At 45.0% G+C, this 15435-nt stretch overlaps 1 protein-coding gene across 1 annotated transcript; it reads right to left on the bottom strand.

Moving 5' to 3' along the window:
- Positions 1-5967: 5967 nt before the first annotated feature.
- LOC140724208 (uncharacterized) lies at positions 5968-14972 on the bottom strand. Its single transcript, XM_073038696.1, has 2 exons — positions 14896-14972; positions 5968-8047 (listed from the first exon to the last, which is right to left on the bottom strand). The coding sequence occupies exon 2, from the start codon at positions 7640-7642 to the stop codon at positions 6269-6271; it is 1374 nt and encodes a 457-aa protein (XP_072894797.1). The 5' UTR covers positions 7643-8047; positions 14896-14972; the 3' UTR covers positions 5968-6268.
- Positions 14973-15435: the final 463 nt, after the last annotated feature.

Genomic DNA, 15435 nt, shown 5'->3' with positions numbered 1-15435 from the left:
ATTAAATTAGGGTTTCAGCACTGAATCCGGTGCTGTGTGATGTAAAGTCCTGTGTCCAGTTGTTGACTGAGTGGGCAGCGCGGTTTTGTCTCGACTGGAGGCTCCAGGCTCTCCTCAGCCCCGGTTTTGACTTCGCGACCGAGCCCCGGCTGTGGGATCAGTCCCTTGTGGTTCTCCGATGGGTTTGGGGTGAAGGGACGGGTCAGTCTGTGTGTGGGTAGAGATTATGAATGGAGTGTGGGTCCGGGTCCCGAGACGAATGAAGCTGTAAACAAGGGGGGATCTGGTGAATTGGATCAGACAGCTTACCCCGCGTGTCCTTTCAGGAAACAACAAACATTTTAATGACTGTCTAATCTTGCTGCTAACAAGATTACGTGTTACAACATTGTGTGTTACAGAGCCCCAGAATCTAGGACAGCCGTCATGGGCTGCGAGTGCAGATAGGGAACGAGGTCACTGAATTGTACATCAGAGAAGGTCACGGGTTTGTACAGCCTCCTATGAGATCTGCTGGCACATCGGGAGTCTGAATGGGAAAGGTAATAGGGAAGGGGCTGAGGAGAGAGTTTAAACATGTTCAGGGGTGGAGGGGTACAGGAGCTGTCTCATAGATCGTTTTGATTGTTTTTTGTGTGTAATCTCACAGGTGGTGCCTGAGGAAGAAGCTCGTTGACGGAGGATACCCAGAGGCGAGTAGGTCAGTCATAGAATCAGGAATTGAATTGAATTGACTTTATTTCTTACATCCATGAGGAGTAAAAATCTTTACGTTATGCCTCCATCGAAATGTGCAACGTGCAATCATAGTAATTTATAATAGTTTATAATAAATAAAACCGACAATGTAATATAGAGTACACTCAAATCAGCATGTGTTCATCAGTCTGATGTCCTGGTGAAGAAGCTGTCCCAGAGCCTGTCGGTCCGGCCTTTTATGTTGCGGTACCACTTCCTGGATGGTGGCAGCTGGAATAGTGACAGTGATGTGATTTCCTGTGGCACGGGTACAGACAGTCGACTGAAGTGAGGAGTTTGTGTGGAGATGCAGCTTCCCCGGAGGTGGAGGAAAGAGGACACACCAACAGGTGGGACCAGCTGTGGGAAGACATGGTTTGTCAGGTCTGACGACGGACTGAATGTACCATCACCTTCAGAGTGAATCAGAAAACCATTCTGAGGGTATTTGAAATGTCAGAAGCAGGGGCAGGCGTTGTGTCTCCATCAGACCCTCCGTGAGATGGTTCAAGTTACAATGTGCAGGGATGAAAGCACAGTGTTTGGGGGCAGATTTCGTCACTGATTCTGTCACAGTGAGAGGGTTAGTTTTGCTGTGAGGAAGCAATATTAATGGAAGAAGACACAGGAACTTCATCAATTGCCAGTTGTTCAGCAGAAGTGACCAATCTATGTTACCTTGAGAGAAACAGATACTTGCAGTGGCGACAAAGGGGTGCAGTCTGGTTTATTTCAGGTTGGACAGGGGTGTGGAGTTTTGAGATCAATCCCTTGTGGTGCCACCATCGTTAATTTAGTGTGTCCAGAGTAGAGGGTCACACAGTACGGAAACAGGCTTTTGGCCGGCCATACCCGTTCTGACCATCCACTCACTGTCTACACTGGTCCCATTTATCAGCACTTGGTTCATACCCGACTGTATCTCAGCAGTTTCAATGCTCATCCACTTTGTAAATGTTGTGAAGGGACCTGCCTCCACCACCACCTCGGGCAGTGTGTTCCAGATTTCAACTACCCTCTGAGTGAAAAATCTCTTCCTCAGATCCCTCTAAACCTCTTCATCCTCTGCTTAAATCTGTGCCCTCTGATCTGTGACACCTCTGTCCCAGGATCGAGGCCGATATGGGCATCAATGAGGCCTCTGCTAAGGTTCAGCATGGGAAGTTGCTGTGGAAAGTTAGATCACATGGGATCCAGGGAGAGCTGGCTAACTGGATGCACAGTTGGCTTGATGGTAGGAAGCAGAGAGTGATGGTGGGAGGCTGTTTATTGGACTCAAGGCCCGGGCCTAGTGAGGTTCCCCAGGGTTACACCCCGTTGCTCTTATTATTCATTGATATTTAAATATATTGGCATTTGCACAGTTTGTTGAATTCTATGCTCTACTTGATCTTTCATTGTGTCATCCTGTTACTATTCTATAGATTTGCCAAGTGTTCCTGTAGGAAAACAAATCTCAGGGTCGTATGTGGTGACAAATGTGTACACTGATAATAAAATGTAATTTGAACTTTGAACATTGCTACTTGTCATCTAGATCAAAAATTAGGTTGAGAACGTACAGGACATGGATAGTAGGGTTACAGCCAGTAAGTTCAAACAATTAGTTTTTCTGGAAGATATTAAGTATAAATTCTCCGCTCTGTTTCCCTCTCCGCACTTGACCAACCCCTGCCCTTACTGTCTGCCCTCTCACCCTGACATTGGACATCAGTTCAGGGTGAAAGTGAATTATTTTTGGGGAACCTGAAGGGGAATTCTTCACTCACAGTTTGGTCAGAGTGGAATGAGCTGCCAGTGGAAGTGTTGGATGTGGGTTCGATTTAGACACGAAAGAGAAATTTGAGTGAGGACATGGATGGGAGGTGTATGTAGGCTCTGGGGCAGATAGTTGGAACCAGGCATTAACAACAAAAAACAGGTCAGCATTGACTAGAAGGGCCGAAGGGCCTGTTTTGTTACTGCTGGGCTCTGTGACTCTTATAATATTTTGATCTGTAATTTCTGCTGTCAGTGTTTTGCTGCTAATAACTGAACCCAGAAATTCACAAAAACGAATTGAAAGACACTTAGCTGGCTACAGAAAGCACTTACACACTATAAAACTCGCTAAAGTGGGTGTTACTAAGTACTGACCATGAGGGTTCCCAAACATTTGCTTCTGGCCCTTTTCCTTTTTTTGTTATTTTGAAACTGTAAAAGATGGAAATAAGAAAAGCAATCTTGCTTAAACCATTAAAGAGATGTGTCATCTTTAACTTTATGCCTTCTGGAAATCAGGTCATCTTTTACTCACTTAACTATTCACAGTAACAGAAACTTTGACCAGGGATGCCCAAACTTCAGCATGCCACTGTGTATATCCTGTGCCTTCTGAATTACTTCCAGAAATTCCAGCCGTTGCTGCTCTGTTTTCATCCTTGCCTGCGTTCTTCTCAAATCAATGTTGACCATTTTTTCTCTCAAGCCTCTCTAATTCTCTGAATACCACATCTGACTTTAACTTCTCCTTCTCTTATGTCAGGGTAAATTTGATCACATTAAGAGCACTTGCCCCTAAGTGTTCTTTGAACTTAAGTGCCCTGAGAATTTCCAGATCATTACAACACCCAATCCAGAATAGCTGATCCCCAAGTAGGCTCAACCACGAGCTGCTCTAAAAAGCATCCTGTGGGCATTCTAGGAATTCCTCCTCTTGAAACCAACACCATCCTAATTTTCCTAATCACCTGCATGACAGTCCCCCATGACTATTGTATCATTGCCCTTTTGGCACGCATTTTCTATCTCCCATTGTAATTTGTGGACCACATACTTGCTACTGTTCGGAGGTCTTTATACAATCCCCATCAGGGACTTTTTTTTTACATTTGCAGTTCCTTTATTCTACCCACAGATTCTACACCTGCCAACACTATGCCACCTCTTTCTAATGATTTTATTTAATATTTTACCAACACAGCCACGCAGCCCCACTACCAGCTTGTTCTTTCAAGAAACATATAATTATCTGTGAAACAAGAGGACCCGCAGATGCTGGAAATCTAGAGAACTACACACAAACTGCTGGAGGAGCTCAGCATGTTAGGCAACATCTATGGATGGGAATCGACATTTCGGGCCAAGACCCTTTATCGAGACTCTTGATACCCAAGTATCTGGAATACCAACAAACAAAGACAATAGAAAGTAGTGTGAAACAGGGAAAGCCTTTGACAGAATGTAGTTCAAGACTTAAAAATTCTGCCAAACAGAGCTCAATAGTTAACAAATACAACAGAGGCAATAAACACTTTCAACAATACCGACATTGACATTTTTTAATAAAAATATCTTGGTCCCATTTCAATCAGTAGAATTTACAAAGATAAATAAGAACTTTAGAAAAGTCTATTCACACTCAGATACGAGTGAATCTGCAGATGCTGGAAATAAATAAAAACACAAAATGCTGGCAGAACTCAGCAGGCCAGACAGCATCTATGGGAGGAGGTAGTGACGATGTTTCGGGCTGAAACCCTTCATCAGGAGTGACACATTTAGATTAACACTACCTTGGATACAAGGAGGAAGAGGAACAACAGACATGAAAAAAAATCAGACAACAGTCAGATAAAACTTCTAAATATATATTTTCATCAAAAATGAACAGGATTCAGCACACCATGTGTGTATATGCAAATCTGATTTGAAATACAGACCAGAAAACTTAAATGAGAGGCCAAATCAGAAAAATAAATCACCACTCTGGAAGAAAACATTAACCTCCATGGGAGACATCCATGGGATGACCCTCCATGGGAGACATCCAAACAATCTGAGCAAATGAGATGGTGACAAGGAAGCACCATGCACCTGACTGAGTGTTGGAGACCTCGTCCCAGAAACCCAGGGGTTTCTTGCAGAAATACAGGACAAGGTGTTTAACAAAAGGGAAAAAAAAAACGAAAATACATGAAATACAAACAAACAAGGCAGTAAGTGCAGAAAATGCCAAGAGAAACCCGACACAATCCAACACATTCCAGGATCCTACAGCAGTTTAACTCAATCTGGTTACTTACAAAGTTACAATCAAGTGGCAAATATCATTCAACAAAACATTGTTTAAAAATAAAAAACTCATGAATGCCCTCCATAACTGAATGAAGGCACCATAAATTCAAGCCTGACCCAGTTTTAGAGTCAAGATCTTACAAATTATATGATAATCAATACATTATTTCAAATAGGACAGTCCATAATAACCATCCGGATATCATATTGCAGGATAAACAAACGGGAACAACTCCCTCAATAGACAAAACCATTCCCAACACACACATGTTCCTCAACCTGTGGAGAACCTCACCACAGGCATTGTTTCTTTCATCAGTCAGACAATCGACTGATTGTCTCTGTCAATCAGCTTCCAAATGTTGTTACTCTGACATTTGTTGCCATGCCCCACTGCTGATACCCTTCGCCTCATCATACATTTACCCCGACCGTCGTCCAAGAGCCCCAAACTCTGCCCTGTGCAGACCCACCTCTGGTGTCTGACCCTGCTCCGTTGAACATCCAACTGATGATTTCCCATTCTGCCTTCACTTCAGTCTTTAGAGGACAGTGATGTTCTCTAACAACCCTTTAGAAGCAGGGAAAATGACCCATCATGTGGAAATTAGTCATGAATAAGGAGGTTAACTACCAATGGTATTCTTCCTCAGCCCAGAGATTTGAGGGGCGAAGAACATTTCAGACAGAACTGCAATCAGCTCGACTTCTTCAGTCTGCAGAAAATTCAAGGGAAACCTCGTCACCCACAGAGTGGTGACTGTTTGGAACCCATCACCAGAGGGAGAGTGAGAGATGAACAAAAGGGGAGGATTTAAATAGACTGTCATGGGACTGAATCACTGGCAGGTTCCAGCTGGGCTGAGTTGACTCTCTACTGTACACTAGGTGTGATATAAATGCACTAAGTACCAGAGACAGAGTTTAAAATAGAACTGATTTATTTGTCACAGATCCAGTCCCATTAAAGGTGAATGTACAGCAGAAGAAACTCCTCCCATGCCCAGTGACTAGGGTGCAGAACTGGGTGTGGTGAGCAGCAGCAATAATTGTAGAGTTCAGCACCGACAGTAACTCTCGAAATTGCATTCAGCAACGGTGATGGACAAATCTCCAGCATGCAGCTTATTGAAACTTTCTCCCCAGTGTGAACCCGGTAGTGTGTCACAAGGTTAGATAACTGAGTGAATCCCTTCCCACATTCACAGCAGGTGAGTGGCCTCTCCCCAGTGTGAACTCTCTGGTGACTCTGTAGGTGGGATGATTGAGTGAATGTCTTCCCACATTCACAGCAGGTAAACAGCCTCTCCCCAGTGTGAACCCAATGATGCACATTTGATGGAGATGGCTGAGAAAAACTCTTCCCAATGTCTCAGCAGGAGATCGGCCTTTACCCAAAGTGAACTTGCTGGTGTCTTTGTAGATTGGATGACTGAGTGAATCCCTTCCCACGTTCTGAGCAGGTGAACGGTCTCTACCCACTGTGAACTCGCTGGTGTGCCAGCAGATGAGATGACCGAGTGAATCCCTTCCCACATTCACAGCAGGTGAACGGCCTCTCCCCAGTGTGAACTTGCTGGTGTGCCAATAGTGAGGATGACCGAGTGAATCCCTTTCCACAGTCTGAGCAAGTGAACGGCTTCACCCCAGTGTGAACTCGCTGGTGTCTATGAAGGTTGGATGATTGATGGAATCCCTTCCCACAGACTGAGCAGGTGAATGGTCTCTCCCCAGTGTGAACTCGCTGGTGTATCTGTAGATCAGATAACCGAGCAAATCCCTTCCCACATTCACAGCACGTGAACGGCTTCTCCCCAGTGTGAACTGACTGGTGTCTCTGTAGGTTGGATGACTGAGTGAATCCCTTCCCACATTCTGAGCAGGTGAACGGCCACTCCCCACTGTGAACTGACTGGTGTACCAGTAGTTCAGATGACTGAGTGAATCCTTTCCCACATTCTGAGCAGGCGAATGGCCACACCCCAGTGTGAACTGACTGGTGTGCCAATAGGGAGGATGACCGACTGAATCCCTTCCCACAGACTGAGCAGGTGAACTGCTTCACCCCAGTGTGAAATTGCTGGTGTCTATGGAGGTTGGAAGATTGATGGAATCCCTTCCCACAGACTGAGCAGGTAAATGGCCTCTCCCCAGTGTGAACTCGCTGGTGTATCTGCAGATCAGATGACCGAGCAAATCCCTTCCCACATTCACAGCAGGTGAATGGCCTCTCCCCGGTGTGAACTCGCTCATGTGTCAGCAGATCAGATGACCGAGTGAATCCCTTTCCACAATCTGAGCAGGTGAATGGCCACTCCCCACTGTGAACTGACTGGTGTGCCAGTAGTTTGGATAACTGTGTGAATCCCTTCCCACATTCTGAGCAGGTGAACCGCCACTCCCCAGTGTGAACTGACTGGTGTCTCTGTAGGGTGGATGACTGTGTGAATCTCTTCCCACAGTTTGAGCAGGTGAAAGGCTTCTCCCCAGTGTGAACTTGCTGGTGTCTCTGTAGGTGGGATGACTGAGTGAATCTCTTCCCACAGACTGAGCAGGTGAACGGCCTCTCCCTGGTGTGAACTGACTGGTGTCTCTGTAGGGTGGAAGAGTGAGTGAATCTCTTCCCACAATCTGAGCAGGTGAAATCCCTCTCTGCAGTGTGAACTAACTGATGTAGCAGTAGGTGAGATGACCGAGTGAATCCCTTCCCACAGTCTGAGCAGGTGAATGGCCTCTCCCCAGTATGAACTCGTTGATGTACCTTCAATTTAGATGATTCAGTGAATCCCTTCCCACAGTCCGAGCAGGTGAACGGCCGCTCCCCGGTGTGAACTCGCTGGTGAGCCATTAGGTTAGATGACCGAGAGAATCCTTCCCCACAAATTCAGCAGATGTCCAGCGTCTGCCCAGTGTGAACTGACTGGTGTGTCCACAGGTGGGAAAACCAACTGAATTCCTTCTCACCCACAGAACAGGTGAATGGCCTTGCCCAGTGTGAACTTGCTGATGTACCTTCATTTGAGATGACCAACTGAATCCATTCCCATTGTCTGCGCAGGTGAATGGCCTCTCCCCTTGTAAAATAACAGGTGTGCCAGTCGTTCAGATGACTGAGTGAATCCCTCCCCACAGTCTGAGCAGGAAGGATGATCGAGTGAATCCCTTGCTCCACTTCTTAAATATCTGGACAGAGACAGCAAAACTGGTGTGTTTTGTTTAAATTTCCATAGACAATTTCCTTGTCATATTTAACCTGTAAAAAGATTTACAAAATCCATCAGTGGGGGAAAGACAACATTTCAGATGAGATCACTTGAGTTGCCAAGGTGTGATCTGATAATCACACTGTTACAATGAGGGTCAACCCAAGTTGGAGAGAGAAATCATCTCCTGACTGTGCACAGTGCTGGTATCTGGAATGACCATCAAAGTCTCTGATGCTCTTCCTGTCTCTACAAGAATGGGGCAATTCTGCCATCTCCAATCTGTGCCCTGGCTCAGTTTGACTCTCTCCATTGGTATTATTCCCTGTTCCCACTGAGCTGCATGGGTGCCTGGCCCCACAGTAACTGAAATACTCTCACGCAAATAGCCTTTGTTGCCGTGCAGCTGGGATTTTCTTTTATGTACTGTTAATTTAAAGAGCCACAGTTTTAACGCCATGTAAATATCTCCTACTCAGATGTATGGTTGGTCTGCACAGCTGCTAGAAGGAGTTAGAGCAAGTATTAGTATTATTTCAGGTTCTTGTCACAGTCAAAGAGAAATACAACACAGAAACAGACCTTTTGGCCCATCTGATTTGTGTTGAACTGTCTAAACTGCCCACTCCCATACACCTGCCATCCAAACCTCTTAAATGTTGAAATTGAGCTTGCACGCACCAGTTGGGCTGTCTGCTCATTCCACACACGGATGACCCATTGCGTGAAGAAGTTTCCCCTCGTGTTCCCCTTAACATTTCACCTTTCACCCTTAACACATGGCCTCTGGTTGTAGTCCCACCCCATCTCAGTGGTAAAAGCCAGCTTGCATTTACCCTATCTATACTCCTCATAATTTTGGTATACCTCCATCAAATCTCCCCTCACTCTTCTGTGTTCCAAGGAATAACGTCCTGACCTGTTCAATTGTAAAACCCAAGTCCTCTAGACCTGGCAACATCGTTCTGAATTTTCTCTGAACTCTTTCAACCTCTTTTAAATTTTTCCTGTAGGTTGGTGACCAAAATTGCACACAATACTCCAAATTAGGCCTCACCAATGTCTTGTACAAAGTCAACATATCATCCATATCCTGTACTCACCACTTTGGTTCATGAAGGCCAATGTGCCAAAATCTTTCTTTCCATCCCTATTGAACTGTGACACCACTTTCAGTGAAATATTGACCTGTATTCCCAGATCCCTTTCCTTTACAACACTCCTCCATGCCCGACCAGTCACTGTGTAAAACCTACACTGGTAGGTCCTACCAAAGTGCAACACCTCACACTTGTCTGCATTAAATTCCATTTTCCATTTCTGAACCCATTTTTCCAGCTGGTCCAGTTCACACTGCAAGCCATGGTAGTCTTCCTCGCTGTCCACTACACACCCAATCTTAGTGTCATCCACAAATTTGCTGATCCAGCTAACCATGTTCACATCCAGATTACTGATATAGATGACAAACAACAACAGATCCAGCACTGATCCCTGTGGCAACCACTAGTCACAGGCCTCTGGTCAGAGAGGCAACCATCTGCTATCACACTCTGGCTTCTCCCAAAGACAGTGTCTTGTCCAATTTACTATCTCATCTTGAATGCTGAGTGACTGAACCTTCTTGACCAACCTCCCATATGAGACATTGTCAAGTGCCTTGCTGAAGTCCATGTAGACAACATCCACTGCCTTGCCTTCATCCACTTTCCTGATAACTTCCTCCAGAGACTCTATAAGATTGGTTAGACATGACCTACTATGCACAAAGCCATGCTGCCTGTCTGCCAATCCTCCAGTACCTCACCTGTCACTAAGGATAATTTAAATATCTGTGCTTGTGCCCCGACAATTTCTACACGTCTTCCCCACGGTCCCAGGGAACAACCTGTCAAGCCCTGGGGATTTATCCACGCTAATTTGCCTCAGGACAACAAACACCTCCACCTCTGTAACGTGTACAGTGTCCATGAAGTTGATGCTGCTTTGCCTCACTTCTATAGACTCTGTGTCCACCTCCTGTGTAAATATGGATGCAAAAAAATAATCTCCCTCATCTATTTTGTTACCTCATATGTATTACCATTCTGATCTTTCACAGGATTAATTTTTTCCCCTTGGAATCTTTTTTGCTCTTAACATATCTGCAGAATCCCTGAGGATTCTCCTTCACCTTGTCTGCTGGGGCAACCTCATGCCTTCTTTTATTTCTTTCATAAGTGTTCACTTGAATTTCCTGTACTTCATAAGTACCCCATTTGTTCCTATTTGCCTGAACCTGTTAGGCACCTCCTTTTTATTGATCTGGGAGAAGAAAGCCAAAGGGGTGATAGAGCTGCATGGTGGGAGGTGGGGGTGGGTGGGTGTTAAACTAAAGATGCAAACTAAACTAAATGGGCGCCTGAATAGCATAACAGATAGTGGAGGGGTTTTGGAGACAGATGTTGTCCAGACCTCAGACAAAGTCAGGAATGAAAAAGTTCAGCATGGTGCACAGAATATGTTGAGTCCTGTATATCTCAATGCAAGGAGCAGCGTAGGAAAGGCGGATGTGTTCAGGGAATGGATCAACACCTGGAATTATGACACTAGGATCTGGCAACTGTGGACTGGGACAGGCTGCTTTATGGCAAAGGTTTGCTTGGTAAATGGGAGGCCTTCAAAGCAAAATTTTGAAAGTACAATGTGTCAGAATAAAAGGTAAAGATAGAAACTGTAGGGAACCTTGATTTTCAAGAGATATTGAGACCCTGGTAAAGCACTAACAGGGATACCAGGTAGGTTCTAACAGAGTTTAAGGAATGCAAGAGAACACATAAGAAAGTCCTGACCAAGTGTCTCGGCCCGAAACTTCGACAGTGCTTCTCCCTATAGATGCCACCTGGCCAACTGTGTTCCACCAGCATTTTGTGTGTGTTGTTTGACATAAGAAATAAATCAGGATTGCTAAAAGAAGGCATGAATGAGGTTGCCCTCACAGAAAAGATGAAGGATAATCTTCAGGGATTCTAGAGATAGATTAAGAGCAAAAGAATTGCAAGGCACAAGGTTGGTCCTCTGGAACCAAAGCAGATGGGGGAAGTCTTAAATACTCTCATCATCTCAATTACTCAGGAGATGGACACAGGATCTATGTGAGAGTGGAAAAGCAGCATTAAAATCGTGGACCCTGTACAGATTAAAGAAGCAGAGATGTTTGTTATCCTGAGGCAGATGTGGGTGGGTAAATCTCCAGGGCATGACAAGGTGCTCCCTTGGATACTACGGGAGGCAAGTGCGGAAATTATCGGGGTCCCGAGCAGATAATTAAATCATCCTTGGTGACGGGGAGATACCAAAGGATTGGATGTTTCAATGAATGACACAAGGAAAAGAATGGTTGTAGACGGGTCATATTCTGCATGGAGGTCGGTGACCAGTGGAGTGCCTCAGGGATCTGTTTGGACCCTTACTCTTTGTGATTTTCATAAATGAACTGGATGAAGAAGTGGAGAGAGCAGGCTGAGGGTAGCAGACACCAACAGAATCAACAAACTCATTCATAAGGCCAGTGATGTTGTGGGGGTGGAACTGGACTCTCTGATAGTGGAGTCTGAAAGGAGGATGTTGTCCAAGTTACATGCCATCTTGGACGATGTCTCCCATCCACTCCATAATGTACTGGTTAGGCAGAGGAGTACATTCAGCCAGAGACTCATTCCACCGAGATGCAACACAAGAGCGTCATAGGAAGTCATTCCTGCCAGTGGCCATCAAACTTTACAACTCCTCCCTCCGAGTGTCAGACACCCTGAGCAAATAGGCTGGTCCTAGACTTATTTTCACTTGGCATAATTTATTTATTATTATTTAATTATTTATGGCTTTATTTTGCTATATTTCTTCACTATTCTTGGTTGTTGCAACTGTAATGAAACCCAATTTCCCTTGGGATCAAAAAAGTATGTCTGTCTGTCTGAAAACCAGTGTTCCCTGCACCAGTTAGCTTTCAACTTTTTACTTGACAAGCTCATACAAACTCCACAGATTCAGAATTCCACTGCTGAACGACACCCATTTCCCAAGTATTCCTTCGACAGAAAACATCCTGTCCCAGTCCACACTTCTCAGATCCTTTCTGATAACATCCAAATTGTCCTGTCTCCAATTTAGAACCCCAGCCTCTGTTCCAGACCTCTCTTTTTCCATATTTACTTAGAATCTCATGGCATTACGATCACTAGATACAAAGTGTTCCCATACACTAATTTCTGTCACTAGCCCTGGATCATTCCCTAATAACTTATTGCACACTTCTACTTTAGGAATTCTATGCACTGAATAAGGACACATTTAACAAATTCTACCCCAGCTATTCCTTTTACAGTATGGGAGACGCAGTCAATATTTGGAAAGTTAAAATCGCTTACCATATCAACATTTGTTTCTTGGCACAGTCTGCAATCTCTCCACACATTTGTTCCTCTAAATCCCTCAGACTATTGGGTGCAACCAAGTCCCAATCATGGCTACAATATCGTAATTCCCTGCCCTGAGCTCATCTGGCTTTCCTACGATGCTTCTTGCATTGTGATATACACAGCTCAGCACATTCATCGCACCATGCTCAACCATTTATCTGCTGACTCTATCTGAGGTCTGAACAACATCTGACTGGTGTCAAGAAAGCAACCTCTCCCTCAATGTCACAAAAACAAGGGAACTGGTTGTGGATGACAGAAGGAATGGAGGCAGGCTAACCCCTATTGACATCAATCGATCTGGGGTTGAGAGGGTGAACAGCTTTAAGTTCCTTGGCATAAACATCACCGAGGGTCTCATGTGGTCTGTACATACTGGCCGTGTGGTATGTGGCTGTGCGCCTCTTTCACCTCAGAGGGTTTGGTATGGAGTCCCAAATCCTAAGAAATTTCTACTGGTGCACAATTGAGAGCATCCTGACTGCCTGGTATGGGAACTGTACTTCCCTCAATCGCAGGACTCTGCAGAGAGTGGTACGGACAGCCCAGCGCATCTGTGGATGTGGATTTCCCACTGTTCAGACATTTACAGAGACAGGTGTGCATAAAGGCCCGAAGGATCACTGGGGTCACAAACTGTTCCAGCTGCCACCATCTGAGAAACGGTACCACAGCATAAAAACCAGGTTCAACAGGCTCCAAGTCAGCTCCTTCCACCAGCTCATCAGACTGATTAATTCATGCTGATACAATTGTATTGACTGTCCTTACTATAATTACTATATATTACATATTGCACATTTAGATGGAGAAGTAATGTACAGATTTCCACTCCCCATGTATATGAAGGATATAAATCAATTCAATACTCCCTCTCCACTATCTGTTCTGGCACTCTGACTCCAATCCCCCTGCAACTTTAGATTAACCACACAACCCACCCCCCCCCCCCACCACCCCACCACACACTAACACTAGCAAGCCTTACCACGAGGATATTAGACCTCTGCTGGTTTTAATTCCCTAACAAACAAATCCTTTATCAGCCCTTTGACATTCCTCTGCGAGGTAATCCCCCCTTACCGTTTTTAATGTGGTCTACCTGTTGTTGTTTGGGATTGCCAGAACAGTTCTCTGTGATGGCTATTTAACCTCATTCACCTTCCTAACTCTCAACCAGTTTCCTGTGTCCTGCACCTTGGGCGCAACTCACCTCTCTTCATGTCTTATCTAAAACCCCCTTTGACTTCCAGATGATCTGGAATTCATCCATTTCCAGCTCCAGCTCCCTAATGTGCAGGGCTACAAACTACAGCTGGATGCACATCTTGTAGATGAGGTCATCAGGGACCCTGGTGGTCTCCCCACCTTCCCACCAATGTCCCCTCTAATTTGTAATGACCAGTGTGCCAAAAAATCTTGTGCTGTGCAATTTTTACCCAGTGACGACAACATGTGCACACTGAATTTTAAATAGATAGGTACTTATTTTAACAGCTAGCAAATACTGTCAATAAGAACTTTGATATCCTCTGGGTTTGATCAAATTCATCTGCACTCTCATATAACCTCAGTAGCAGGCCTGTAGCGGATAATGAAGGATTTTCTCACTCCAGCATTTGCACACCATCCATGTCTGATTCGCTTACTAAATGTTGATTTAAAAAGTCAAATTTCCAAATATCACTCCATTTCTTCCCACTTGCAAATTCTCCAGCAACTTTTGCATCACCACAATACACACAGGTAACACCAGTTGCTGTATTGTACATAAATATTACCCCTGAACCCTCCACCTGACGGTGTTGAACTCATTGTTGGCAATGCCAATGTATATAAAGGGAAGGGCAGTACTCTGGCTCATTGGAGTCTGACATATTTGTGATGTGAAAGCTACTTCTTACCCAGGGCAAAGGTGTTTGATATCATTATGTACCCAAACAGAATGGGTCAGAACATGTTCTCACCGGTAGAAAAGTTTAGAACAAGAGGAGGTAGAACAAGCGACACACACAAAATGCTGGAGGAACTCGGCATTGGTACTGTGTTGCATAGATGCTGCCTGGCCTGCTGAGTTCCTCCAGCATTTTGTATGTTTTGCTTGGATTTTCAATTTCTGCACATTTTCTCTTGTTTGTGATTGGAGGTAGAACAAAGGTGATTTTCTCAACTGGTGATGGAAAAGATTTTGTTCCCTTTCTCCGAGTTCCTAATCCTTGCATTTAGATAGCTGGAGCTCAGCTCTGTCTGAGAGATCCATCGGTTCCCATTCCCTCATCAGCCGGAAGCTCCCCGGGGCCCGTGTAGGGATCATGGGGCTGAGAGAGAGGGGGACGAGAGCAGGACGGTCCCGGGATTACGGGCCACGGTGTCCGGAAGTCACAGCAATGGCCCCGAATTCGGTATTGAAAAAATCCAGACCGCGAATCCTCTCTTACCTGGAGCCGGTTTACCGAGGCCTTTGGGTACTGCGCGCATGCGTGAAAAACGGGAGAATCCGCATCCCTGACGCCTGCGCATTCGATCGGTGCTTCAGCGACGGCGAAAATTGGAACGCGGAGCATTCTGGGTAATCACGGTCCCATTAAAAGTTTCTGCAAGCACTGATTCCATGTTCATACCTCAGATATTCTTTTGTGTAGAAAACTCTGCAGCTCTTTCAAAGCAGAAAGCAGCTCCTATAAACAATGCACTTAATATCAGCAACCTTTCCACGTGTCAAATGCCAAAGCAGAACCTACTTACAAATGCAGATTGAAAACACAAGAGATTCTGCTGTTGCTGGAAATACAGAGACGCACACACACAAAATGCTGAAGGAACTCTGTAGTTCGGGCAGCAACTAAGCAGAGGAGTTATCAGTCTAGACATGCCGAAAGGGGTTGGCCTAACCGTCTATTTATTTCTCTCCACATTTGCTGCCTGATCTGTTAATTTCCACCAGTATGTTGCAGAAATTAACCATCTTTTTTTATCGA

The sequence above is a fragment of the Hemitrygon akajei genome, unplaced genomic scaffold (genome assembly GCF_048418815.1).
Source record: "Hemitrygon akajei unplaced genomic scaffold, sHemAka1.3 Scf000173, whole genome shotgun sequence".
Classification (NCBI taxonomy): Eukaryota; Metazoa; Chordata; class Chondrichthyes; order Myliobatiformes; family Dasyatidae; genus Hemitrygon; species Hemitrygon akajei.
This window is presented reverse-complemented; position numbering and strand designations above follow the sequence as displayed.